Source organism: Conger conger, chromosome 15, assembly GCF_963514075.1.
Source record: "Conger conger chromosome 15, fConCon1.1, whole genome shotgun sequence".
NCBI classification, from domain to species: Eukaryota; Metazoa; Chordata; class Actinopteri; order Anguilliformes; family Congridae; genus Conger; species Conger conger.
Genome location: NC_083774.1, coordinates 26,172,262 through 26,199,326, shown reverse-complemented (window position 1 = coordinate 26,199,326; position 27,065 = coordinate 26,172,262). Strand labels below are relative to the sequence as shown.

The window sequence follows — 27,065 nt, the reverse complement described above, 5'->3', positions numbered from 1 at the left end:
CGTGACATCTCCGTGAAGTTAGAAGGCAAATGTTGCTGGCCACAATTGGAGACTTCTGGTTCGCATTTATCAAAATAAATGTTCGGTGAATAAAATTATTTATGAACTGTAATTTTGTCAAATTTAATTGTTAAATTAATACAGATGGATATGATTGTGATGTATTTGCAGAGAATATAAAATTGTGCACAAATTTCAATAAAAACTGTTTGCCACGTGTTGTTGCTGTCTGTCAGGTGTGGTATGTCCATGCATTGCCATAGACTGTCAATTCACAAGCAGCTCATTTGCATAGCTCATAACTCAAAAACGATAAATTGTTTCTATCTATAAAATGAAAGGTGGTATACATTTGTTAGCTGGACCCATATCTTTAATATTAAACAGTCCTTTCTGTGAAATCCTGTTCTGAGCAATTGTTGCTGTGTGTCAGGTGCAGGGTAGGCATTCATTGCTATAGACTGTCAATTCACAAGCTGCTCATTATAGACCTATATACCCAGGGATAAACCCAAACCATGCAACTTTACAATGAAATTAAAGTCAAATCAACTTTATTTGTGTTGCACATTTCACGCTATATTTGTCAGTACATGCTTTAGAGCAGTGCTTCTCAACCAGGAATTAATTAATTGATTTATTTAATTCAGGGCATTTTTGGTGGTATGATTGCTTCAGTTATTAAATTAGTTGTTTCAGTTTCTGGTTACAACAAAAACCTTCCGGCAAGACTAGAGTTGAGAAACACAGCTTTAGAGCAAGCCCCAGCCTTTTCCCCCACAAAAGCAAGCCTAGGGCAACAGTGGCAAGGAAAAACTTCCAAGGTGGAGAAGGAAGAAACCTTGGGAGGAACCAGACTTAAGTGGGGGGCCCCATCCTCCTCTGGCCGGCTTAGTGACCATGATGGTCAGATCAGATAATTAACAATTAATTCTGAACAATTTGTTTGTGTGATGGGTTTTGAATGTGTGTGAGATTGGCAGGGTGCAGATGAAGGAGGTGGCAGTATGTTGGGGGTGTCTCAGCGCTGCAGCATGATTGTGATGAAGACAAGGGAAAAAAAACAACAATATGGCAGTGGGAAGTAAGTAGGGACACAGATGGGACTTGGAAACAAACCAAGGCCTTAATTGTAAGGAGGATTTACTGTTGGGCTAATTCTAATGAGTATTCACCTAGGACAACATTTTGCATTTTACTTGGACTGCAATTTAACTGATTACTATCAAGTATTACACTTTTTGAAAACAGACAAAGTCCACAGCTGCTCCCATCTAACTGACCATCTAACTGGCCAAGCAATTTATGCTTGGCCTACATAATAGTAACTAGTCAAATAGCAAGCTAGTTGCTTGCTGACTTGTATAAGTTGTATCAGCAATGAATTTAAACAATGTGAGGAAGCGCAGAAAACGCGGTAACTATGTTCTCATTATTTAACGTTACTCAGCAGCTCTTATTTTGACGAAAAATCACAGGTAGTTGAGACCGGAACTTCTGTACAGGAAGTCTAACTTCACGCAGCTCAACGTGACCGGGAGAGGCTAGATCCACCCCTGGGGCCTGCATCCCCAGCATGCATTGCGGTCCCGAAAAATACCGAGTCCGACCAACCACTCGTCCCACGTCAATTGAAAGGCGTGACCGGAGGCAAATTCAAAGTAAAGTACTGCATATTGTACAGGGTTGGTCTACTTGTTACTGTAGGATAGTTAGGCTATATCTGTAACATATTTGTAACGGGGGAGACTCAGATACCCAGCACATATATATAGGCCAGCAGCCGTTTATTTAATCTTTTTAAAAAACGTTTTATTCTTATTATGCGGTCTAAAGAATCCCGCCTATATACCGAACAGCGGGAAGTGCCATGCATTCAATTTATTTTAAACTGTTTTATTCATTTTACCCTAGCCTACTACACATTGTTTAAATGTTTAAAGTGAAATAAGCAAAGGCTTGTGAATTTCACCTGTTAAATTTTATGAATAAGTGAAATACATATGCCTGTAGGTCATAATTATGTACACAACACAGTATTAACAACATCTATGTTTCTTTACAGCATGGAATAATATAAGTGATAAGTGTGATACTTACAGCTGTCTGTGTCACACTTATCCAATTGTATTCAAGCAACATAGCATCTGCGGAGGCATTTGTAATTATGCTATTATACTTATTTTACTTTTCAAGGAGACACTGCTTGGATCTAGCCTCTCCCGTTCGTTCGTATTTGTATGTGAGCAGTTCGGTATACTTTAGACCGCATAATAAGAATAAAACGTTTTTTAAAAAGATTAAATAAACGGCTGCTGGCCTATATATATATGCTGGGTATCTGAGTCTCCAGCAACGAAGTGTGGAGATGGGTCTGGCTATGCGGGCTGTGGTAACGTTGCATGTATAACTGCTAGTCTATCAGGCTCCTATAGGCTACAAATAGCTCTGTCTTCCGTGGTATAAATATACAGAACATAACGCTATCCTAGTTCTACCCCGTTACAAATATGTTACAGATATAGCCTAACTATCCTACAGTACCAAGTAGACCAACCCTGTACAATATGCAGTACTTTACTTTGAATTTGCCTCCGGTTACGCCTTTCAATGGACGTGGGACGAGTGGTTGGTCGGACTCGGTATTTTTCGGGACCGCAATGCATGCTGGGGATGCAGGCCCCAGGGGTGGATCTAGCCTCTCCCCCACGGCGAATCTTCTTTTTCTTCGGAGGTTTAATGGTGGTTTTAACCATTTAATTGGTGCATTACTGTCACCAGCTGGACTGGAGTGTGAAGCAGTTGATTTGAAAGGAAGAAATATAAATACCGATTCTAAACGTTCACATAAACGTTTGTTTTAGAAACTTTGCGTCCCTCATGCAGTTTTGCTCTTACCGATAGCCTCTACACTTAAATGTGTTCCGTTCTTTACAATGAATGCAGTTACCTATAAGACGCTTGCCCATTTTATGCAGTGTATATTTAAGTCCTGTATGCCCAATTCTTAAACTGGTTATGTCCTCTTCCCTCTGAATTCTGCCCCCAATTCTCCTGGTTCCCGCACATTTTCCTATTCTATAGTGAGCCAAGTGGTAAGAACTCATACCAGTAATGTAAGAATTACAAATGAAAGCTTTGCTAAACCCAGCCACTTAATGTAATGTGCAGAATGAGAAAAATGAATACACAAGTAAAAAAAAAAACCCACAATAGCGAGTTTCTTTCAACTCTGGATTTGCACCCTTTCTGCAACCTGTGGAACAAGCTTTTGCCTGTAATGCTTCAGAAGTGGCACAATCCAAAATTTGTCACAGAGCTGTGGCAGGTGAAAACATTCTGAACCATTACATAAACACATATTCCCACATTTATCAAACTCTAAAATGTGAGTGTGCAAACCATTTCGCCAGCATGGGTATATTGGGGTTTACAAAATGCAACTAATTTAGAAATTCACAATACTAAGTAGAAGAGCATTGCACAGTGTAATTTATTGGCAGTGAATTTTACAAGTACAAAATGACAAATATACCATGAGAAACTTGGGAAATAAAACAAAATGCCCAAAACACTTAAGTGCAGTTTTAAAGGAAATCAATAGTCTTGAGATGAATTCCTGAAACGCACCATCTTTACCTGTGGATAGAAATAATTATGACCTTAAAGTCAACTTGTACTGTATACCTAAACTGCTATCATCATTATTGCTAGTAGAATTTTTGGTTTTGAGGGTACATGGATCAATTTGCAAACAGTTGGGTCTTAAATGCAATTCTGTACGAACAGTTAGAGAATGAAAGGACAACCTGCATTCTAGCACCCCCTCTCTACACAGCCATGGGTTCTTTCGGCATTTCCAGAAATAGGTTTCCTGGTGTAGGCTGGATCAGGGCCACCTTCTGTGGATATAAAGCTGGAACATTACATTTGGGTACAAATAGCTGGCCAACAGATCCATATCAAAAGGGATTGTACATTACCTGCAGGCATGCTGGAACCGTACTGGGAGTAGTGCTGCCTGTGGCCTGTGGAGCCCATGCCTGGTGTGACCACAACGGTGCCAAAGCGAGAGGGGGATCCCCAACTAGGGGAAGGAGCTGCCGTTTGTGGCATAAATTGAACAAATCTGATAGGGGGCCGTACTACATGAGAGCCAAAAGGGACTTTACGTTCTTGGGTGAAGTTTTGGTGGCCTATTACTAAACTGCCTGCCCTGGAGTCAGATCTATTGGGGACAGTCTGGTTAGCCCTAGAAGTCAGATTTGATCTTTGAGTATAGCGGTGGGTGACTGAGTAGCGTGTGCCCAAAGAAGCCAGACTTGAGCTTGGGGTAGGGCGGTGGGAGATTCTCTGAGCAGAGAAAGGTGCTGCATTGGCGTTTGTATATTGGACAGAGGTAGGTTTTCGGAGGGTACTGCCACCTGAGGTAAAGTGCCCTGTAGTTGGATTCCGAACACTCCCTTCAGGGACAAAGGAAATGATCCTGGGGAATGAACCTGCGGTGTTGTCACGAGAACCAAAGGACATGCCTGTATTCTGCCCAGAACCAAAGGTGACTGGGGAAGAGGCATGGTTCCTTTGAGAGGAAGGATGAGGGCTGAAGACGTTAGAGGTAGCAAGACTTTGGTTCAATCCCCTCTGGGCATGGGCATGGGCATGGGCATGGCCGTGGCCACTGGCACTCCCCGGGCTAAGCCAACCTGGGGAGGAGGTAAAGCCGCCCAGCAACCGGTTAAATACACGGGAGGCGCTTTCACTCTGGGCAGACCCAAACTGGATCATGGATGATTGAGCAACACCAAGGCCTGGGCGCCCGTGGAACACCGGCATAAGTTTGACCTGCTCACGAGGGACAGGGGTACCTAAAACAGTACTGGTGTGACGCTGGACATCTTCCCTCTGGTCATATGTTGAGTGGGACTCTGGACTTATATATGGTGAACCTCCACCCTTGATGCTATCCCGGTGTTGGGGTCCACTCGAGTGCGCGCGGCTGCGAGGACGAAGGTGTAAGGGGTGCCAAAGTCTTCCCAGAGCACTCTGATATCGGACAGCTTTATAGCTGCGGACTGTGGATGAGATTATTATTATTTTTTTTAATCACCACAGAAGAAAAAGTAACCCATTCTAACTTTGATGATATTGTCATGTCCCAATTTCAAATTCACAATCCATGCCTTCAGAAATTAATCTTACCTTTCTGAATGCCATATATGCTGCATATTAACACATTACAAAGCAAAAGAGTCCTGCAAATGAAAAGGGAGGTTCAATATGTTTCATGTTTTAAATGCCTTACCTATATTATGCAGTGTTCAACATCTAGCACACTAGCAACAGGATCAAGACAACTTACCATGAATAATGTTTAAGAATCATATTCTAGCATCGCAACCAACCAACTAACTAAACCAGGAACTACCTTGGTGAGTGATTGTTATAGCATCTTAAAGGCCGCTTGCAGGCTGTCTGATTATCTAATTAAAGCCACCTGGTTACCATGGAAATGCAGCAAGAGCCTACTTTCAGCATGGCTTGATTGAAGGCTTGAATAGGTGGGAGTGTTTCTCCAAATTAATGGGATGAGCCCAGCAGGACCATTTAAAAAATATATACATATTTATTTTCAATGTTTCAAGTTATCTATAATTACCAAATGTTATCCATTCGTTATATTAACCAGCAAAACCAAAAAATTAAATCATGAATTAGTAACAGAGAATTTTAACTTGCGTTATCTTGAGTATCATACACACCTATAGAGATAGGTACCAACCAGTTTGTCAGGACCAATTGCTCAAAGACACTTCAACATACCCAGGGCAGGATCGAACCGGCAATCCTCTGACTGCCAGACAACAGCTCTTACCTTCTGAGCCAATGTCACCTGTGTTAGAATGTCAGCTAAATAATAAATTATTTATTTTCAGGGCTGACTGAACAGCTAACTCACTTCGCCTGGTTTCTAGGTCAGAACCAGTTCCTGATTTTAAAGCCTGAAACATACCCTATGCAAGCAGGAGAACGTAGCTTCGAGCAATGCATCATCGATTTTATACGCTGTTGCTTCTAAAATGTTACTGTATGTGTTACCTGAAATTTTAAAGTGACAGTTAAGTGGCTGGAAGATTTTGAAATAGCCATAGATTATCACAGAGGGATGTATCCACCAAATATACACTCACTGAGCAGTTTATTAGGAACTAATACGGGTTAGGACCTCCCTTTGCTCTCAAAACAGCCTCAATTCTTTGTAGCATGGATTCCACAAGATGTTGGAAATATTCCTTGGAGATCCTGTTCCATGTTAACATGATTGCATCACAATTTCGGCAGGTTTATCAATTTCTGCAGATTCATGCTGTTCCACCACATCCCAAAGATGTTGTTTCGGATTCAGATCCGGTGACTGGGAAGGGTAGGATGGGTCCATGGATTCATGCTGTTGGCGCCATATTCTGACCCTACCATTGGCATGCCTACTAGCAGACCAGGCTTATTTTTTTCAGTTTTCAACTGTCCAGGTTTGGTGAGATGCTTTTCTGCTCAAAACAAATTGTGCAGAATGGTTATCTGCATTACCGTAACCTTTCTGTCTGCTCGAACCAGTCTGGCCATTCTCTGTTGACCCCTCTCATCAACAAGGTGTTTCCATCCGAAGAACTGACGCTCACTGGATGTTTTTGGTTTTTTGACACCATTTTGACACCAATCGAGTCTGAAAATCAGCAGTTACAGAAATATTCAACCCAGCCTGTCTGGCACCAACAATCATGCCACGGTAAAAATCACAGAGATCAATTTTGTTCCCATTCACATTTTTGATGTGAATATTAAATGAAGCTCCTGACCCGTATCTGCATGATTTTAGGCTGCTGCTACACGATTGGCTGATTAGATAATTTCATGAATAAGTAGGTGTACAGGTGTTCCAAATAAAGTGCTCAGTGAGTGTATATTCAAAGTAATGTAAATAACCATATTAACACACATTTAAATTCAAACATAAAATCTGCATTGAAACCAGTGAGGTTCATTCTAATTGCTTATTTTCCTCTCTTTTTTCTTTTCCTTGCCCCTGACCCAGAAATAGGCCGAGGGCTAAATAATGTACATGAAGAGGTACATTAAATTAAAGATGAAAAAGCCTCCTAATTGGTGAGTGTGGGCACATGGCCACTAAAACTAACAAATGTTAGATAATGAAGAATGACCAAACTTAAACATGTGTTCAACAAACTAATTAGGAGCCTATTGATTGGCTAGGTAGATGGGAAGCTGGGAAGCTATTGGATGGGTGAAAGAGTAACTTGTTGACTTTCAAATCAATTTTCCACCAAGCTCCAAAGTAAATATACAAGGTATTATGTCATAAGTATTGGCCTGTAAACAATACATTCACCGAGCACTTAATTAGGAACATTATTACTTAATTACACCTACTCATTCATGCGATTATCTAATTAGCCAATTGTGTGGCAGCAGTGCAATGCATACAATCATGTAGATATGGGTCAGGAGCTTCAGTTAATGTTCACATGATCCATCAGAATGGGGAAAAAATTTGATCTTAATGACTTTGACCGTGGAATGATTGTTGGTGGCAGACAGGGTGATTTGAGTATCTCAGAAAATGCTGATCTCCAGGGATTTTCATGGACACTAGTCTCTAGAGTTTGCAAAGAATGGGGCAAAATAAAAATAAAATAAAAAATCCAGTGAGCAGCAGTTCTGCAGAGAGAAACGCCTTGTTAATGAGCGACGTCAGAGGAGAATGGCCAGACTGGTCAAAGCTGACAGGAAGTTGACAGTAGCACAAATAACCAGGCATTGCAACAGTGGTATGCAGAAGAGCATCTCTGAACACACAACGCATCATAACACTAAGTAGATAGGCTACAGCAGTAGAAGTAAAAAAAATAAGTCTAATAAATACCTAATACCTAAGTCAGTAGTCGGCAACCCTGGTCCTGGAGAGCCGCAGGGTGTGCTGGCTTTCGTTGTTACTTGGCATTAATTGATCAATGAAAGCCGTTGATTACACAGTTAACTCACCTCACCTGGTTTCTTGGGTCTGAATCGGTTGCTTATTTTAAGGTGAGACAAAAGCCAGCACACCCTGCGGCTCTCCAGGACCAGGGTTGCCGACCTCTGACCTAAGTGCTCTGTGAGTGTATATCAGGGCTGCCCAATCCAGTTCCTGGAGATCTACCATCCTCTATGTTTTCACTTCAAACCTAATGTGACACACCTGATTCTACTAATTAGGAGCTCAACAAGCTGGTGAATATGATGTGCTTTATTAGGGTTGGAATGAAAACCTACAGGACGGTAGATCTCCAGAAATGGGGTTGGGCAGCCCTGGTGTATATCTTCAGGGGTCTCACTCAGAACAGACTTTTTGTTTCTGTGAAAAAAATTATGATTTTCACAAAAATTTTGAATCAAAAAAAGTTTGATTTTAAAGTTTGAGGCACATCACTTTTTGTAATCAGGTACATGCTTTACTCTCTAATAACTGTAGCACTACCTAGAACAGGGGTGTCAAACTGAATTCCCAGGCGCCGCATTGTCTGCAGGTTTTTGTGGTTTCCTTTCAATCAGTTTCAATTAAGGCCAATTAAAGCCTTGAGAACAAGGCGTGTGGATACTTTAACCAATCAACGACTTGAATGAACCCAGAACACCCCAAAAACCAGCAGACACTACGGCCCTCCAGGACTGGAGTTTGACACCTGTGACCTAGAACAGCCTTTCTCAAACTTTTTTGTGCTGGGGCCCAGTCATATTTGACGTTTCAAGGCCAGTCGGCGTGCAGGAGGAGATGCGTGTGTTCGGCGCCCATCTCTTCACATAGAGATGTGAACATCCTGGAGTTAGATGCATGGGCTCTAATGAAGTTACCACTTGATCCAAGACCTCATGCAGCTCTGGGGATAGACGCTTTGAGGCAAGCACCTCTCGGTGTGTTATGCAGTGCGTTGCCTGGACCGAAGGTGCTACTGCTTTCACCCGAGTAACAACGCCGTTGTGCCTCCCTGTCATAGCTGCAGCCCCGTCAGTGTATACCCCGACACAACGATCCCACAGCAACCCATGGCCTCTGATATACTCATCCAACACACAGAAGATTTCCCCAGCAGTTGTATTTAATGGTAACTCTTTACAACATAGAAAATCTTCGTGGAAGCGACATATGAGCATATGAGCATATCTGATGTACACCAGAATCATAGCCAGATTGGAGATGTCGGTGCTCGCGTCTAGCTGCAGAGCGAACCAGTCCGACAATCTAACCCTCTCGACAATCTGGGCTTCAAGGTCCTCTGCCATGTCACCAATTCTCCGCGAGACGGTGTCATTTGAGGGGATCTCTTTGACTTTGGCTGCAGCAGCTGGACCTAAGACCTCAACACAAGCACTGACTAAGGATGGCATAACTAGCTTCTCCCTCATCGTAAACGGTGCCTGACATTTTGAGATGTGGTGTGAAAGTAAGTAAGACGCTTTTGCTAACTTTTCATTTGCAGTGAAATTTGTTTTAAGCACAGTTGCTTGGTTGGCCAATTCATCTCTCTTTCTTTAAAAAAAATCTTCTGGTTTGTCTTTTAAGTGGGGATGTTGAGTTTCTAAATGCCGGGGCAATTTTGATGGCTTCATTGCCTCGTTGCTTAGCATTGCCTGGCAAATAACACAGATGGGTTGGGGGGGGAGAAGAATTGGGATCGAACCGGCAACCCTCCGACTGCCAGACGACTGCTCTTACTGCCTGAGCCATGTCGCCCCAATTACAGTAATTACAGTATTAATTACAGTTAATCTGTAAATCTGAGGTTTGTATCCCTGTATTTATCTCCTCATGGAATAACATGGTTCAACTGTGGTCACATCTCACTTGTGCAGAGACCAACATGGAAAACCTGAGTTGAATGCAAATACTTCTTGTCCCTGTGACTGTAAACATTTTAGCCTTTATGTAAACGATTACAACATTACCAGGATAAGTCTGTTTATTAAGCAAACAGGCTTTTCCTCATGGTGATATTAGACTGAAGACTGATATCTCCATTTCTGTAGAATTACAAGGGTAGAAGAAGAATTGTTGGACACAAAGCCGAATTTGATGTAATTTTGGTCATAATTTCAAGTAAATGGGCGATGTTTTTTTGCCGGTGGTTCAGGTGTAGCATTAGTAGTGTATCAGGTTGCCTTTTAAAGAAACCATTGATGCTAGCTTGCTTTGAGCATGCCATATTGAGCTCGTAGATGTAGTGTGTGTATGCCTGCGATTGAATGTTCAGAGTGACAGTGACAGAGATAGAACAGAGCACGTAACCTCTCGTGGGCGGGAAAGCTTCACGTTAGAGAATGTTGGACGGGCGACGTAGGGACGGGGGCGTGCCGAGCAGGTGGCCCATAGATTGAGAAATGATGATCGAGAACATACCAAGAAAGATGGATGTATTTCACTTGTATGTATGTATTTGACAGCTTATGTCTTGTTTCATACTTCACAAATGTGACTCCCATGGTCAATTGTGGGCTTCAAACTGCATGCACCAGCTGCAATGTTTATCTGTCCAATATGAACCTTCAGCCATCCTGGGCTATACAACTATAATTGGGTATTGCAGATTAGCAGGATCTGAGAATGGTTCAAAATGCAGATCATTTATTTACTTTGTGAATAAAACGAGATGAGATAACCTATTGGTTTACATGAATATGTATATGCTATTTATATGATGGGGATAGTCACTGACCAGACAGGGGAATACAAATTAATTCGACTGACCCAAGTGCCCTGACAAAGGGAGTTTCCTTTCAAGAAAAATAGATGCATTGTTAATTTATACCGGAAAAGAAGAAAAAAAATCTACTGGCTTTAAAACACAGAGCTGAATAGTTCTGGCTTCAGTCAAGACATTTGGTTTCATGTTAGTGTTTGCTCAGTTAATGATGGAACGCATAAAATACACTCTGCCATACACTCTGCCTTTATTTGACTAGAGTGTATCCCAGAATATGTCCGTAAGCACACAAAGGCAATAACTGATAAGGAGTGGGAGCTAGGGGGAAACAAACATTGACGCACCATGCACAAATGCTATTATTTGAGCAATACCTCTCAATAAGATAGACATTCTCCAAGCAACATAGTGCTTGTATAATGGCTAAAATTGGTTTGTACTTGGAAGCCAATATATAGCCATATATATTCAGAGAAGCTTCAAAATGCATATTCTGGATGTTACATTTAATCGATACCAGGTGTCATAGATCGGTAATCCATAGCCAACAACGTGCACACTGCAAGACCCAATGGACAGGTATATGTGCACACTGCAAGTCCCAATGGACAGGTATATGTGCACACCGGAAGGCCTTGGTGGTGGGGTGATGCCACAGTGGCAGGTGTTGAGGTAACTTGCAGCTGACCCATTAGAGAGGGTAGTGAGGTACTGGATGGAGAGGCCAAAGGTGGAGCTGGGGGCCTGCAGAGTATTTTCAGGCTCATGAAGAGTAAGGAAGCTGAAGAGCTAGGGAGAGCTGGGAAGCGAAGTATATACCCCCCCCCCCCCCCCCCCATCTCCCTCTGGGGGTATAGACTTTGGCAGAACGGCAGAATCCTTGCCCATCTGTCACATGTAATGTAAACTGAATAACCACCATTTTAGCCCATCATCCCCATCCCTTATCACTCACACCTCTTGTATTGCTTTGGGTTATGGTATTTTATGGTTTTGGGTGTTTCTCCTTTGAGACATAGTCATAGTCATAATCTATGTGCCTTCAGGATGTGTGTATTGGTTCTCACTTAGCATAGATAATTTTCATTAGTGCTTTAGTGCGGTTGCATATATACTCCGTGGTCTGGGAATGTTATTAACCAGGTTCGACAGTCATGTGAATTAAGTGAATGCACTCCTGCATTGTAAGTCACTCTGGATAACACCGTATGACAAAGTTTAAATATCATAACAAATCTATGTGTGTTGATAATGAAGAAACTAAAAGTCATTGATCAAGAAAAGAGCTTGGATATACTGAACAGATTAATTTCAGAACAATTGAAGGATGATTCCAGCCTAATCAGAAAGCACACAACAGCAGATGCAAAGTAATCAAAAACACTTACACATGCAGCTAAAATGGCTGAACATTTGAGTTGGTGGACTAATTCACTGAGAGCAGAAGCTAACATGAAATCCAAAAACAGTCCACCATACAAAACAGACATATATATGGTTCCTGCAATACATTTGATAGATCATTTATATTTTTAAGTACAGATCAGTTTTTAATTCTAAACATGACAAACTGAACATATTGTAATTGAACTGAGCTGAAATCATTTGAAAGAGCGGGAACAGGAAAGAGGGAATGGAGATCTACCAAAAAGTAGCCAGCTTCCAACTGCCCAGCTAATCATAAACTGATTCAAAGTCTGTTAATTAATAAACACATCCATCAATGTGTTGGGGGACAGATAAAGTGCTATTTTTATGCACAAGAAATTTCCATAACTTTTGTTGACCTTTCACATGAAAATGCTTCAAAATTGCTTTTGATGCTTCCGGATTCAGTTTTAGAGTTAGTTTAGGTATTAATTAAATGGTAAATGGCAGGTATTTATATAGCGCCTTTATCCAAAGTGCTGTACAATTGATGCTTCTCCATTCACCCATTCATACACACACTCACACACCGACGGCGATTGGCTACCATGCAAGGCCCCGACCAGCTCGTCAGGAGAATTTAGGGGTTAGGTGTCTTGCTCAGGGACACTTTGACACAGCCCGGGCGGGGGATTGAACCGGCAACCCTCCGAGTGCCAGACGACTGCTCTTACTGCCTGAGCCATGTCGCCCCAATTACAATAATTACAGTATTAATTACAGTTAATCTGTAAATCTGAGGTTTGTATCCCTGTATTTCTCTCCTCATTGAATAACATGGTTCAACTGTGGTCACATCTCACTTCACATCACACCTCACGCTAATCCAATGACGGAATTTAGCGAGGGCCGAAGGGGGTTTTGCGTGCTTGTCCTTCTGGCGTTGCTGGGAGAACATTAGTAGGGTTAATTATTATCCTCCGTACAAGAACAGAGCACAATTATGTTTAAGAATATACTGGGTCCGTTGCCATGGGTCGGATATGGATTGACCTGCCCCATATCCCGCTTACACCTGGCCAGAAACGGATCAGTACAATTGATAATGAAAGACAAGCACGCAAAACCCCCTTCGGCCCCTGCTAAATTCCGTCATTGGGTTAGCGTGGGGTTTTACAGTAACATGGAAAACCTGAGTTGTGTGAATGAATGCAAATACTTCTAGTTCCTGTGACTGTAAATATTTTAGCCTTCATGTAAACGATTACAACATTACCAGGATAAGTCTGTTTATTAAGCAAACAGGCATTTCCTCATGGCGATATTAGACTGAAGACTGATATCGGCATTTCTGTAGAATTACAAGGGTAAATATAATTTGATAAATGCTTGGCAGCTGTAGATTGACTTCTGTCAAAAGGTGGAGAAAAATAACATGTCTATGTTCATACTAATGATAATGACACAAGAGCAAAAAATAGTTTTACAATGAGGGTAATACAGCTATACAGTACAGGGAAGCGGTCCCTAGGGTAGGACGCTACATGCGTCAGAATGCGTTTTTGGGACTATCTGTCTAGGTATGCGAGCCATAATGGACCAGGATGTGTGATGTTGGGAACGCTTAATGATCTACCTGTACCACCATAGGAAACAGATGTCAGGCAGGGCCGAAAGGCACACCCTGTATTAGCAAGCACCGGTCCTGCGTCAATCTGTGTTTTGGTTCATGATTGAGCCTCACGCCCTTATCAGCTGCATCAAAGACCAGTCCTGGCTCTGTCTCCTGTGTATGTCAAAAAACCATAAGCCATCGTCATGATATCCCAAAGCTACAGCTTTCATCTATTCACAATTCTGGCATACTTAGGCACAGTGCAAAATATTCAGAAAATATATTGAAATACATCAACATATTGCAACACTATACAGTATGATATGCTTTGAAATACTTGGGCTAATAAATGATTGCTGCATGCAGATATTGCAGTACACTTATTCACAACATGCTGCTGTTAAATGTATTCATCAGTACAGTTTCTAAAAAGTTACATTCTTTAATCAGGTTGTGCTGCATGTGTATTTCTTGTTATGCTGTGTATTTTTTTAATGTTGACTAGTACATTTGTGTATTGTATTGAGTTTGTATGGTTGTTCAACACATGTTCATTTGTGTTGAAACTTGCTGCTACTAATCACATTTTCATGCAATGAAATGCAATTGTGATAATCAGTATGAATTGGTATTCATTAAATAAATAAATCAGATGATTTCGGTAATCTGAAATGATTTTAAGAAATAATTTAACAGTGCATACAATGACAACATGCCAAGGCTATGTCGACATCTTGCAGCTGGAGGGCTGAATTCAGCATAGAAAATCTGGCTGCTGAAAACAAATACGCTCTTAAGTGAAGAACTGGGAATAAAACCAAGGAGTTATGGCATATCACTTTTAATGAACAAGTTAAGAACAGTGTCATTGCATTGACAGATGCATTTAATGTGTATTGGGTATATATACAGTGGTGTGAAAAAGTGTTTGCCCCCTTCCTGATTTCTTATTTTTTTGCATGTTTGTCACACTTAAATGTTTCAGATCATCAAACAAATTTAAATATTAGTCAAAGACAACACAATTAAACACAAATGAAATGAAGGTTTTTATTATCAAGGGAGAAAAAAATCCAAAACTACATGGCCCTGTGTGAAAAAGTGATTGCCCCCCCCTGTTAAAACATAACTTAACTGTGGTTTATCAAACCTGAGTTAAATTTCTCTAGCCACACCCAGGCCTGATTACTGCCACACCTGTTCTCAATCAAGAAATCACTTAAATAGGACCTGCCTGACAAAGTGAAGTAGACCAAATGATCCTCAAAAGCTAGACATCATGCCGAGATCTAAAGAAATTCAGGAACAAATGAGAAAGAAAGTAATTGAGATCTATCAGTCTGGAAAAGGTTATAAAGCCATTTCTAAAGCTTTGGGACTCCAGCGAACCACACTGAGAGCCATTATCCACAAATGGCGAAAACATGGAACAGTGGTGATCCTTCCCAGGAGCAGCAAAATTACCCCAAGAGCGCAGCGACAACTCATCCAAGAGGTCACAAAAGACCCCACAACAACATCCAAAGAACTGCAGGCCTCACTTGCCTCAGTTAAGGTCAGTGTTCATGACTCCACCATAAAAGAAAGAGACTGGGCAAAAATGGCCAGCATGGCAGGGTTCCAAGACGAAAACCTCTGCTGAGCAAAAAGAACATTAAGGCTCGTCTCAATTTTGCCAGAAAACATCTTGATGTTCCCCAAGACTTTTGGGAAAATACTCTGTGGTCTGACAAGACAAAAGTAGAACTTTTTGGAAGGTGTGTGTCTCATTACATCTGGCGTAAAAGTAACACCGCATTTCAGAAAATCATACCAACAGTAAAATATGGTGGTGGTAGTGTGATGGTCTGGGGCTGTTTTGCTGCTTCAGGACCTGGAAGACTTCTGTCTACCAAAAAATCCTGAAGGAGAATGTCTGGCCATCTGTTCGTGACCTCAAGCTGAAACGAACTTGGGTTCTGCAGCAGGACAATGATCCAAAACACACCAGCAAGTCCACCTCTGAATGGCTGAAGAAAAACAAAATTAAGACTTTGGAGTGGCCTAGTCAAAGTCCTGACTTGAATTCTATTGAGATGCTGTGGCATGACCTTAAAAAGGCGGTTCACGCTCGAAAACCCTCCAATGTGGCTGAATTACAACAATTCTGCAAAGATGAGTGGGCCAAAATTCCTCCACAGCGCTGTAAGAGACTCATTGCAAGTTATCGCAACCGCTTGATTGCAGTTGTTGCTGCTAAGGGTGGCCCAACCAGTTATTAGGTTTAGGGGGCAATCACTTTTTCTCACAGGGCCATGTAGGTTTGGATTTTTTTTCTCCCTTAATAATAAAAACCTTTTATGCCATTTTTTATTTGTTTGTTTTGTAGCAGGCGGCACGGATGGTGCAGTGGGTAGCACTGCCGCCTCACAGCAAGGAGGTCCTGGGTTCGAATCCCCGTCGGCCGGGGCCTCTCTGTGCGGAGTTTGCATGTTCTCCCCGTGTCTGCGTGGGTTTCCTCCGGGTACTCCGGTTTCCTCCCACAGTCCAAAGACATGCACGTTAGGCTGATTGGAGAGTCTAAATTGCCCGTAGGTATGAGTGTGTGAGTGAATGGTGTGTGTGCCCTGCGATGGACTGGCGACCTGTCCAGGGTGTATTCCTGCCTTTCGCCCAATGTATGCTGGGATAGGCTCCAGCCCCCCTGCGACCCTGATCAGGATAAGCGGGTTCAGATAATGGATGGATGGATGGATGTTTTGTAGCAACCTTTACACTGACTCAGCTTCATACACCAATTCCAAATCACACATACAGTACAATGTTTCATACACTGTACAGAGGACATAAAAACAGTAATCAAAGTGCTGTGGTCAGTTGTATCTATGGTTCCCACAATTCATTTGATAGATCTGAAAAAATCCTTTATATATTTTTATGTACAGATCAATTTGTAATTGTAAACATGACAAACTGAACATTCTGTAAATTAAGTAAATTGAACTGCATTCATTTGAAATTAATTGAGCTGAATTGAACTGACATGAATTGAACTGAAATTAAATTCATTTAATTGAAAAATATTGAAAAAAATAATTTCATTGAGCTGAGCTGAACTGGATAGAATTGGGTCTTGCAGTGTGCACATATACCCTGATGAGCACAGAGACACAGAACCGCAGCTGTAGGGTGGAGGTCAGTGCCTTCACCTGTATGCATTGTAACTCCGAGCTGCTTTGTTTGCTATGTCCCAATAAAATCCCTGAGTTCCTCCCTGCAATAGAGGGGTGTGAGCAGGAACTGATCCACTGGATATAAGGGGGCCTGCAGCCATAGCACAGACATACTGCACCCAGTAGAGAGAAGCCCTCATCAGCCCGTCATGGCAAAGACAGCGCTGTGGACCAGGGCCCTGGTGCTCATCTTTGCCTGGGTCTCCCAGGGGGAAGCCTTGAGAGGTAAGATACCAGCCACTGACACAACTGTGCGGGTTCGGACTGACCATCATATTGGCCTAAATGACACAGTTGGCACAACAGTACACATTAGTGTAAGCGATTACGGACAGTATTGAGATTATGAACAGTATTTTACATTTCATAACAGACGCACCAATTTTTTCAGGTGGAACAAATGACAGGGAAGATTTTAAGCTATAGAGACAACATATTTTTCTTGGAATGTAGGTTTAAGAATGAACAATGTGGACTTTCTTGTTATTCCCTAAAATGTAATTGAACAGATTGGGTTTGTGTCATTTTCCCAGAGATTAATTGCATAAATGTAAACGAACTGTAATATGTCTGGTTATCAATATGAATAATAAAATCAATGTAATTCTGTTTCCAATTTATGAAAGCTTAAATGCCTTAGAGGAACGTCATAACTTGTATCATGTATCATATCTTACATCACATTTTTATTTTTCTGCCGAGCGCATATGGACTACGTTTACAAAGCAAAAACGACTGATTCATTTATTAGCTTTTTTCTTAATTATTATAATTTTTTGTATCCCGCAAAATTCTTGCTTAAAAAAATATATTTGTTCCAGTATCCTTCATAAAGGATTAGATCACATTATGAACAGCGCTGTATAGCACCTTGGAAACAAGGTGCGCACGTGTACTCTTTAACCAAAACACCTGCAGATAGCGGAACCATCCAGGAACGCGACTTGAGATGTCCAGACTAAATAAGGAATCCCTATATCCAACTTGATTTGTGCTTTCCTAGCTCACTCCCGCAACCACGTCAACAGCATCTGCAGTACTTGGGGCAAAGACCACTTCAAGACCTTCGATGGGGACATCTACCAGTTCCCAGGCATGTGCGAATACAACCTGGCGTCTGACTGCCATGAGGCCTATCTGGACTTCTCCGTGCACATGAAGAGGGCTGAGGTCAATGGTCACCCCACTGTCAGCCGAATAGTGGTCACCATTAAGGACGTGGTCATCGTGCTCACCGAGAAACTGGTCACTCTAAATGGAGACACGTGAGTTGTGCTACATACAGGAAACCGTATGGAGGAGCAGGTTTTCACACCCTGGAATCGATTAACAGAAATGGTTTTCAATTAATTTGAGTATCAAAAAAATCTTCTTCTTTTTTTCTTTCTGAATAACAGCCATCTGTCAAAACACATTTCCTATACAAATATCTGATGATTGAATTACTGGATGACAGTTTTCTTTGCTGCTTATTTATTTCATAACCCAAAACTTATTTGAACTATAAATATTATATAACCCCTTCTGTTACTGACAAAAACCTTTTTTTCTGATCCATTATTGCATTACACATATACTTTATATGATTGGTAAATACAAAAACAGGTTGTATACCCACGATAACATGCCCCAGGATAACGTGAATTTGAATATAACGCAATTATTGCATGGCACCGTCCTGGCTCCTGTTTCCTCCTTTCATTTTTTACATAAAAAATTGTGCTGACAACACCATCATTTCTGTTTCACTTGTTTTCCTGACACAAAAAACATAATTTATTTAAGAAATTATAACTGTGTTTTGCAGTTACCTTGTTTAATGTCTGAATAAAGGTCACCCAGCATCTCTCCTTTAGTATGGTAATTGGTCTTAAAATATTTTGGTACTCTGTTAGTAAACCAAAGCAATTTCCAATATCCTCGCAATTAGTCGACCCCGCATTTTATACAATCAAATTATTTGGACCCCACTTATCGTATTATTGCAGGGTTTTACTGTAGTGTTGACATATTTTGTACGCAGATTAATTCCTTGGATTCTCAGGTCACATATTTGCCCTCACATATTTTTTATAGCATATTCCTTGGTGGTTATTCAAATTTTTGTGTCACCTGGAGGTAATGGATATGAATATACATTAATATTAAATGTAATAGGTAATTTTGGACTCCTAATGGTCAACGCCGAACAGGTGACTTTATGAAATGTTGACTTTAGTGTGCTGCACAACACTATTTATATGTTTTGTCTCTTTGAAGTTTTCACTTTAGCTAACCAACTACATTATGAGCAAGCAACTTATTTGGCTATGGAACTGGCTGGCTATATAACTAAGATATGATAGTCTACCACAAACGATGCAACTTACAGTTTGAGATAAATAAAGGCTTAGCTAAACACGCATGATTGAACACGTAAAGAGATAAAAGGAACGTGTAGCTGTCCTAATTGCACTCCAATCGCTTGGATCACTGAAACTCTGTATACTATTGCTTATTATCCAAGCAAAGAATACATATCTAGTTATACGATACCAGTTCATTATCCGTAGCAACAAGCAAATTAGCTATTAGTTAGCTTGCCGTATTTAGAAATATCCACTTGAGGCACAACACCTGTTCAACTATCCTTGCAAGGCTTGCTACTATGTTCGTATTGCCGAGGTAGATATTTGTAAATTCGTTCAGCAAACTAATTTGCTTGTTGCTACAGATAGCAAACTGGCATTGTTTTATAACTAGATATGCAGTCTTTGCTTGGATAATATGCAATAGTATACAGAGTTCAGTAATAGCTTGGCTGGAGTTCAATTTGGGCAGCTACACACAAATAATCATAATAAGCCCCCACACCATTGGCTGTGGCAATTACAACCAATTTTCAACCAATGACCTTGAATTATTGAACAGCTGTACAATGTGTTGGTATAGAGTGACGGCCGTCACTGTATATTTTGCAACCAGAATTTAAGGACTAAAAACACAGGCAGAGGGTAAGTCAACATGGGGGATTTACAATGGTCTTGTAACGTTTTAACACAAACTAATATTAATAGAATATGGATCAGCTGATTTACTCTACTTTTACATTGCTTTCAGAGTCACCACGCCATACTATGGCTCAGGAGTCCTGCTGGAGAGGAACACGATCTACACCAAACTCTATGCTAAGCTGGGCCTCAGCATCATGTGGAATGGAGAGGACGCTGTCACAGTAAGACAATCTACAGAGCCCTATTGGACAGCCTATTTCTTTACAGAGCCCTATTGGACAGCCTATTTCTTAGCAAAGCCCTGTTCGATAGCCTATTTCTTAACAAAGCCCTATTGGACAGCCTCTTTCTTAACAAAGCCCTGTTGAACAGCTGCTTTCTCATCATCAGCTGTGATCTGTCCTCTGTAAACTGATCTTCATTCAGCCGAGTTGTAAATCAATCAGCCCCCTAGTGCAGAAGTGTTAAATCCGCTTCCAGGAGATGTGTTTGCCGCCAACATTTAAGGGGAGGTAGAGATCAATATGAGGAAAAAAATACTTTCCACCAATCAAAATGAAATGTAATATTTTTAATGTGGACATAAATGTAAACGTTTTTGTATTATGACTTTATTATTATTATTTAATTAAACTACTTTCAGTCAAAGTTCTTTTTTCATTTACAATGTGATGAATGATGTAATAGCTGGAGAATTACAGAGGGGTTGTTATATTTTTTATTTTATTGATTAATTATATCAAATAAAAAAGAAAAATTATTTGGTGATATTTTGCCCCATAATACCCCATAATATAGAAATAACAAAATATATTAAAACAGGCTTCTGTAAGCTATTTTGGTTAAGAAGCACCAAATAAAATTTGGAAGCTATATCTAGTTTACATTAAATTGCAAAAAGAAGCTTAATATCATGATATCGAAGAGTATTGCAAATGAAGTCGTTTTAACTGATAATCAGACAAGCCATTCTTTCTTTGTGTTAGCTGGAACTAGATTCCAAATATCAAAACCGCACCTGTGGACTTTGTGGAGACTTCAATGGTATCCCTCTCCACTTTGAATTTCTGGAAAAGGGTGAGTACAGTTCCTGGAGGAAGGACAGTAAGCCACTGTGTCATCACACTATTTGGCACTCTATCAGTCAATCAATCAATCAAACTTTATTTGTATAGCAATTTTCATGCAAGTGAATGCAGTTCAAAGGGCTTTCCATGCAATGTGATTGAAGGAAAGGTAAAACAATAAAACAATGACAATTAATACACAAAATTTAGATGCCAACTTTAAGATGTTAAAATAAAGAATGCTAAAATAAATACAGATGGATTAAATGAATGAATGAATAAATAAGTAAATACATAAATTAGTTGTTCACAATTAATATCAGGGAATAAAACCCAAAATGGTAAAACAATAAAAAAATTTAATGTTAATACTAAAAAATAAAATAAAGACCCTAAATAAAAGCCAGACAAAAATGGTAGATTTTGAACTTCTGTTTAAAAGTGTCAAGATTTTTGGTTTACCTCTGATAAGCGAGCTGGTTTTTGTTCCAACAAATACCTTAATTTATTTTTCTGACAGCTCTATAAATGATGTTGGTTCACTCCTGTACTTGAGCGGAGTAAAATCTTTTGGATACACTTGCAGTCTGCCACTGTATCTGGTGCCTATACAAATGACATTGTTTAGCTCATTAAATAATTAAGAGCAGAAGTTGGCACAAACTCCTGATGCGGATTGGCCCTTGCTGTGCACCTCAGCCTCAGATCCTCTGGGAGTTGTTCCAGCGACTAGGTGGATAACTGCTACATTTTCCACTCATCAATATGGGCCAATAAAGTGGCCCAGTACTTATTGGGATGTAGTCATTTTAGAATGATTGAAGGAACTTCTGCACACACTTGTGAATAACTTCGTTAAAGCATAATGTTTCAGTTAAATTCAGACCATTGCCATGCAACAAATACTGTGCATTAATATGTGTAAGTTATAATAATAATTAGTAATAATATTGCAAGTGATGTTTCATTCCAACCATTCTAATTCTAATTTCTACAATGCACAGATGAGACAACATCATTTAAGGTGTGCCTTGTCTCCTCAAGGATTATGCATGTTCAACAGGTTACTGTCATCTTTTGAGGAAGTGAATAAAATAAATAACAACGTTTGGCCAACACTTTTATTCCGACCAATTTACACAATGTGCAGTTTTAAATAGTATCCTTTAATCCTAGATATACACTCAGTGATCACTTTATTAGGTAGACCTGTACACCAGCTTGTTCATGCAAATATTTAATTCGCCAATCATGTGGCAGCAACTAAATGCATACAAGCACGCAGATGTGGTCAAGGGGTTCAACTGTTTTTCAGACCAAATGTCAGAATGAAGAAGAAAGTCATCTAAATGACTTTGACCGTGCAATGATTGTTGGTGCCAGACAGAGTGGTTTGAGTATCTCAGAAATTACTCATCTTCAGGGACTTTCATGGACAACAGTCGCTAGAGTTTGCAGTGAATGGTGAAAAACAAAAAACATCCAGTGAGCTGCAGTTCTGCGGGCAGAAATATGTCGTTAATGAAAGAGGTCAAAGGAGTAGTTCAACCAGACTGGTTGAAGCTGACAGGAAAGTGACAGTAACGCAAATAAGGATGGCAGCAATCACCAAGGGAAGTAAACATTTGATAGAGACAGAACCACAATGTTGAGATTGAAGTACAGCATTACTTTGTGATGACAATGGGTTTTCTGTGTCATTTGCAGGTCGTGAGATAAGCCCTATTGAGTTTGGGAATCGTCAGAAGGTCCACCTTCCCACAGAGTACTGTGAAGATCCCTCTGAGGAAGAGGAGTTTGAGGATTCTGGTTACAGCAAATGTTCCACATTTGTGAGTATTGCCCCCTTGTGCCCGGGAGGAAAAGTGCTGATAGACGAGAGATCCCCAATCCCCAAGAATGTTTAATGAAACCTGCCAGTCAGAGGAGAAATGTTTGTCCTGATTATTGCAGATTATAATCTGCAAAACTATAACTGGTACCTAAAGGCTAAAGGCATTCAAAGAATAATTATTTGACACTGGTCCCTGTGATGAAAATGATTACTTTCTCACTCCGCCCAAAAGCACAAAAGCTGCGCCGAGCTCCTACGGTCTGAGGCCTGGAGGTCATGTGCCCTGGTCCTGAGCCCTGAGCCCTACATCCAGGCCTGTGTGCGCGACATGTGCAGCTGTGGGGATGTCCCAGATGACTTCTGCATCTGCAGCACCCTCGCCGAATACTCCCGACAGTGCTCGCATGCAGGGGGCACACCCCCCAACTGGAGGACCCCAAACTTCTGTGGTAGGTCTCCCACTGTGATGTACTTCTGTGGCAGGCTCTCACTCATGATGTTACTCACAGCATCCTGTGAGAGTTTTAGATATAGGATAAAGTCCTAGCACCAGGGGCCTTTCTGTTTGCATCCCTGCTGTGAAATCCAACTATGCAAAGATGGATTTTACCAGCTCAGACAAGCTATGTTGCTTGACTAGCTCAATTTTTAAACTGGTCAACCAGCATGGTCAAGCTGGTCATAAAGCTGGTCTAGCTGGGTATGAGTTGGTCAACCAGCCTGGTCAAGCTGGTCATAAAGCTGGTCTAGCTGGGTATGAGTTGGTCAACCAGATAGTGCTGGGGGCTGGTCTAAACTGGTCAAACAGCTAAACCATGTTGAACTGGGAGCTGGTCTGGACAGATCAACCAGCTACCAGTTGTTTCAAAGCCTAGCTTGAGTTGTTTTTTTCAATCTAAATGTTCTGCCTGTGTCCACATGAGTTTCCTTCGGATACTCCGGTTTCATCCCACAATCCAAAGATATGCAGGTTAGGTTAATTGGACTGCCTTAGGTGTGAGTGAATGGTGTGTGTGCCCTGTTATAAATTGTCAAGTGTGTATTCATGCACACTGGGATAGGCTCAAGCACCCCCCATGACCATGACCAAGAATAAGCGGGTATAGATAATGGATGGATGATTGGGCACTGTAAGTTGGTGTCTCCCACTTTGCTCTGTAAGATTTTACAGACCATAAGAAAATGTTGTCATGTTTTATTCAGTAATGTGTGATATGCAGAGTCCTAATGGAATATGGAACCATCTGGAGCAAGACTGATACCGCTGCTAATGTCCCATGAGATATAGTGCATCCATCACGAGAAGCAGCTCAAGCTTGTATGTTTCTCCTCAGAAAAGCAATGCCCCCTGAACATGGTGTATGCAGAGAGTGGCTCTCCATGCATGAACACCTGCAGCCATGCAGACACCAGCCTGCTGTGTGAGGAGCACCGCATGGATGGCTGTGTGTGCCCTGAAGGTGAGTCCTTACTCTCTCTCCCACTCGCTCTGTATCTCTCGCTTGCTCTCTCACTCTCTCTCTCTATCTGTCTTTCTCTCTATATCTCTCTGCATCTCACTCTCTATAATTTGACATTGAGTTGAGTTGCAGGCATAGTGTTTGATGAAATCTTGTTCCCTCTGCTGCAGGCACAGAGTTTGATGATATCTTGTTCCCTGTGTTGCAGGCACAGAGTTTGATGATATCTTGTTCCCTGTGTTGCAGGCACAGAGTTTGATGATATCTTGTTCCCTGTGTTGCAGGCACAGAGTTTGATGATATCTTGTTCCCTGTGTTGCAGACACAGTGTTTGATGATATCTTGTTCCCTGTGTTGCAGGCACAGTGTTTGATGATATCTCAGGGAGAGGCTGTATCAGTCAAGAGCAGTGCCAGTGTATGCATGACAAAGTGTATAACTCAGGCGAAGTGCTGCAACAGGACTGTGAGGAATGGTAAGGTTATTCCTTACATTTCCTGGGATTACTCATTTTATGTATCTTATGTTTTCAAAATTAGTGATGGACATTATAAGTGTGCACTTTGATATACAGTGGGCTCAAGAATTATTGGCATACAAATTGAGAAAAAAGGCTGCATATAATAGACAATGTTGATAATGTCTATATTTGTTGTTCAATCATACGGGAAGACTATATACTTGTATTTCAATACATTTACTCTCATGTTTCAATGTTTTTTATTTAGTAATCTAATTTTTTCTGAAAACCACAGGTGCCAAAATGAATGGCACCGCTAACAATTATTGTAAATAAAATCAAACAAAGTGTAATTGGCTATAGTGTAACTTAGTTAATCTCAGTCTAAAGGAACTATATTGTGTCATTCCATCACTTTCTGTTTAACTCTGTAATGAAGTAACAAGCTAAATGTAAAAATGACAGTAAAATGATTTACTGTCAAATATGCCGGTGGATTATTGATGTTTTGGAGATGTTTTGCTGCAAGTGGTCCAGGGGCACTATTTAAGATCAATGGCACAATAAATTAACGAAAGTCTGGTTGTCTCTGCTAGGAAGCTTAGACTTAGTCATAGGTAGATTGTCCAGCAGGACATTGCCTCCAAACATACATCAATATCCACATAGAAATGGTTGAGTAAAAACAACAAGCATGTTGAACAATGGCCATCTCAGTCTCCAGACTTATATCCCAGGGAAAACCCCATGAAGAGGGGGGTATCCCAAGGATATTAATGATTCTTAAATGTTCTGCATGGAGGAATGTGTTCTCTAACCTTTCCACAAATTATTGGAAAAAACTCATGGCTTGTATCTTTGCCAGGGGTTTTTGACCAAAGTGTTAAACCAGGGGTGCTAATAATTGTGCAACCTGTTTTTTTGGGAAAAAACTTTTTTTCTTTGAAACCTGGTTATGTCAATAACTATTATTTTTTTAGTTTACAGCATTTTTTGCGCATATTTATCAAGGATGCCAATAATTATGGAGTCCACCGTAAACGGACTGCATTTACACTCAGTGATCAGTTTATTAGGTAGATCTGTACACCAGCTTGTTAATGCAATGTTATATATATATAAAGTCACTTAGATAACATTTATCTAAGTGACTTTTCCAATTCTGACATTTGGTCTGAAAAACCATTGAACCTCTTGACCACATCTGCATGCCTTTATGCATTTAGTTTCCGCCACATGATTGACTGAATAAATATTTGCATTAGCACGCTGGTGTATAGGTCTACCAAATAAGGTGATCACTGAGTACATATCTAGGATATGGATACTCTGTAAAACTGCATATTGTGTAAATTGGTCAGGATTAGAGTGTTGGCCAAAAGTGGTTGTTTTATTCACTTCCTCAAAAGAGGACAGTAACCTATTGGATATGCATCATCTTTGAGGAGACATGCAGCACAACAATTTTTCACACCTTAAATGATGTTGTGTCATCTGCACATTGGAGAAATGACAGGATAGATGATCATGTGTGAGTGAATGTGCACAGGTGGATGATTGCTTGTGGTGTTTCAGTGTTTGTAACCAGGGAAGATGGTCATGCAAGAGCCTCCCCTGCCCTGGAGAGTGTGCTATAGAAGCGGGGTCACATGTGACAACCTATGATGGGAAAACCTACACATTCCACGGAGACTGCTACTACATCCTAACCAAGGTTACCACACCACCACCACAGCACTACCACATCGCCTTGCACTGCCATCTTTTAGCATTCATCTCCCATTATTGCCAGAGTATACACACATCCTATTGGTGTAGGACAAAAAAAATACAAAGTACAAAATACATATACAAAACACAAAACGCTCCCAGGTAAATTATTGCTGTATAGTACAGTTCATGAGTATGTTGTATTTGTATTATACTCTGTATGTAGCTGTAGATTAGTCTATCATGAAGCACAACTGATTAAGTTGAAAGCAACTCTGTCAGTCAAAGATCATTTTGTTGATTTAAGGTCCTTAAGGATCATAACTTTGCATTTCACATCTACCTGAAAAGGAAATTAATGTTTGTGTACATGTATATGAATAATAATAATCAATGTAATCCCTTTCTCTCCCCTTCTCAGGACTGTGTGGGGTCAAAGTTCTCTGTGCTGGGCCAGCTGGTGCCATGCGGTTCTCAGGAACTGGACACGTGTCTGAAATCAGTGGTGCTGCTGCTCAACAATGACAAGACCAATGTGAGACAATTATTATTGTCTATGCACCTTTGCAAAAATATTTGAGACTAATGAAGA

At 40.7% G+C, this 27,065-nt stretch overlaps 2 protein-coding genes across 2 annotated transcripts in view; one reads left to right on the top strand and one right to left on the bottom strand.

The window, feature by feature from the left end:
* Nucleotides 1-3,474: 3,474 nt before the first annotated feature.
* Nucleotides 3,475-5,469, bottom strand: LOC133111973 (uncharacterized). The gene is made up of 5 exons (XM_061222627.1): nucleotides 5,360-5,469; nucleotides 5,200-5,252; nucleotides 3,984-5,072; nucleotides 3,810-3,902; nucleotides 3,475-3,639 (listed from the first exon to the last, which is right to left on the bottom strand). Exons 1-4 carry the CDS (start codon nucleotides 5,380-5,382, stop codon nucleotides 3,817-3,819), a joined length of 1,251 nt encoding a protein of 416 aa, XP_061078611.1. The 5' UTR covers nucleotides 5,383-5,469; the 3' UTR covers nucleotides 3,475-3,639; nucleotides 3,810-3,816.
* An 11,629-nt stretch (nucleotides 5,470-17,098) lies between these two features.
* muc2.1 (mucin 2.1) overlaps nucleotides 17,099-27,065 on the top strand; it is a 46,037-nt gene continuing 36,070 nt past the window's right edge. Inside the window, exons 1-10 of the mRNA XM_061221248.1 lie at nucleotides 17,099-17,174; nucleotides 17,953-18,214; nucleotides 20,049-20,163; nucleotides 20,929-21,019; nucleotides 22,717-22,841; nucleotides 23,076-23,292; nucleotides 24,178-24,303; nucleotides 24,664-24,778; nucleotides 26,339-26,477; nucleotides 26,895-27,008. Coding sequence (XP_061077232.1) covers nucleotides 17,099-17,174; nucleotides 17,953-18,214; nucleotides 20,049-20,163; nucleotides 20,929-21,019; nucleotides 22,717-22,841; nucleotides 23,076-23,292; nucleotides 24,178-24,303; nucleotides 24,664-24,778; nucleotides 26,339-26,477; nucleotides 26,895-27,008 — 1,380 coding nt within the window. The remainder of the gene's footprint in view (nucleotides 17,175-17,952; nucleotides 18,215-20,048; nucleotides 20,164-20,928; nucleotides 21,020-22,716; nucleotides 22,842-23,075; nucleotides 23,293-24,177; nucleotides 24,304-24,663; nucleotides 24,779-26,338; nucleotides 26,478-26,894; nucleotides 27,009-27,065) is intronic.

Excerpts from the sequence above, each read along its gene's own strand:
- LOC133111973 (XM_061222627.1), bottom strand. The coding sequence starts at position 5,382 with ATGATTCTTAAACATTATTCATG. Across the intron at positions 5,253-5,359 it reads ATTCTTAAACATTATTCATG|GACTCTTTTGCTTTGTAATG; the intron begins GTAAGTTGTCTT and ends TTTCATTTGCAG. Across the intron at positions 5,073-5,199 it reads CATATATGGCATTCAGAAAG|TCCGCAGCTATAAAGCTGTC; the intron begins GTAAGATTAATT and ends TCTCATCCACAG.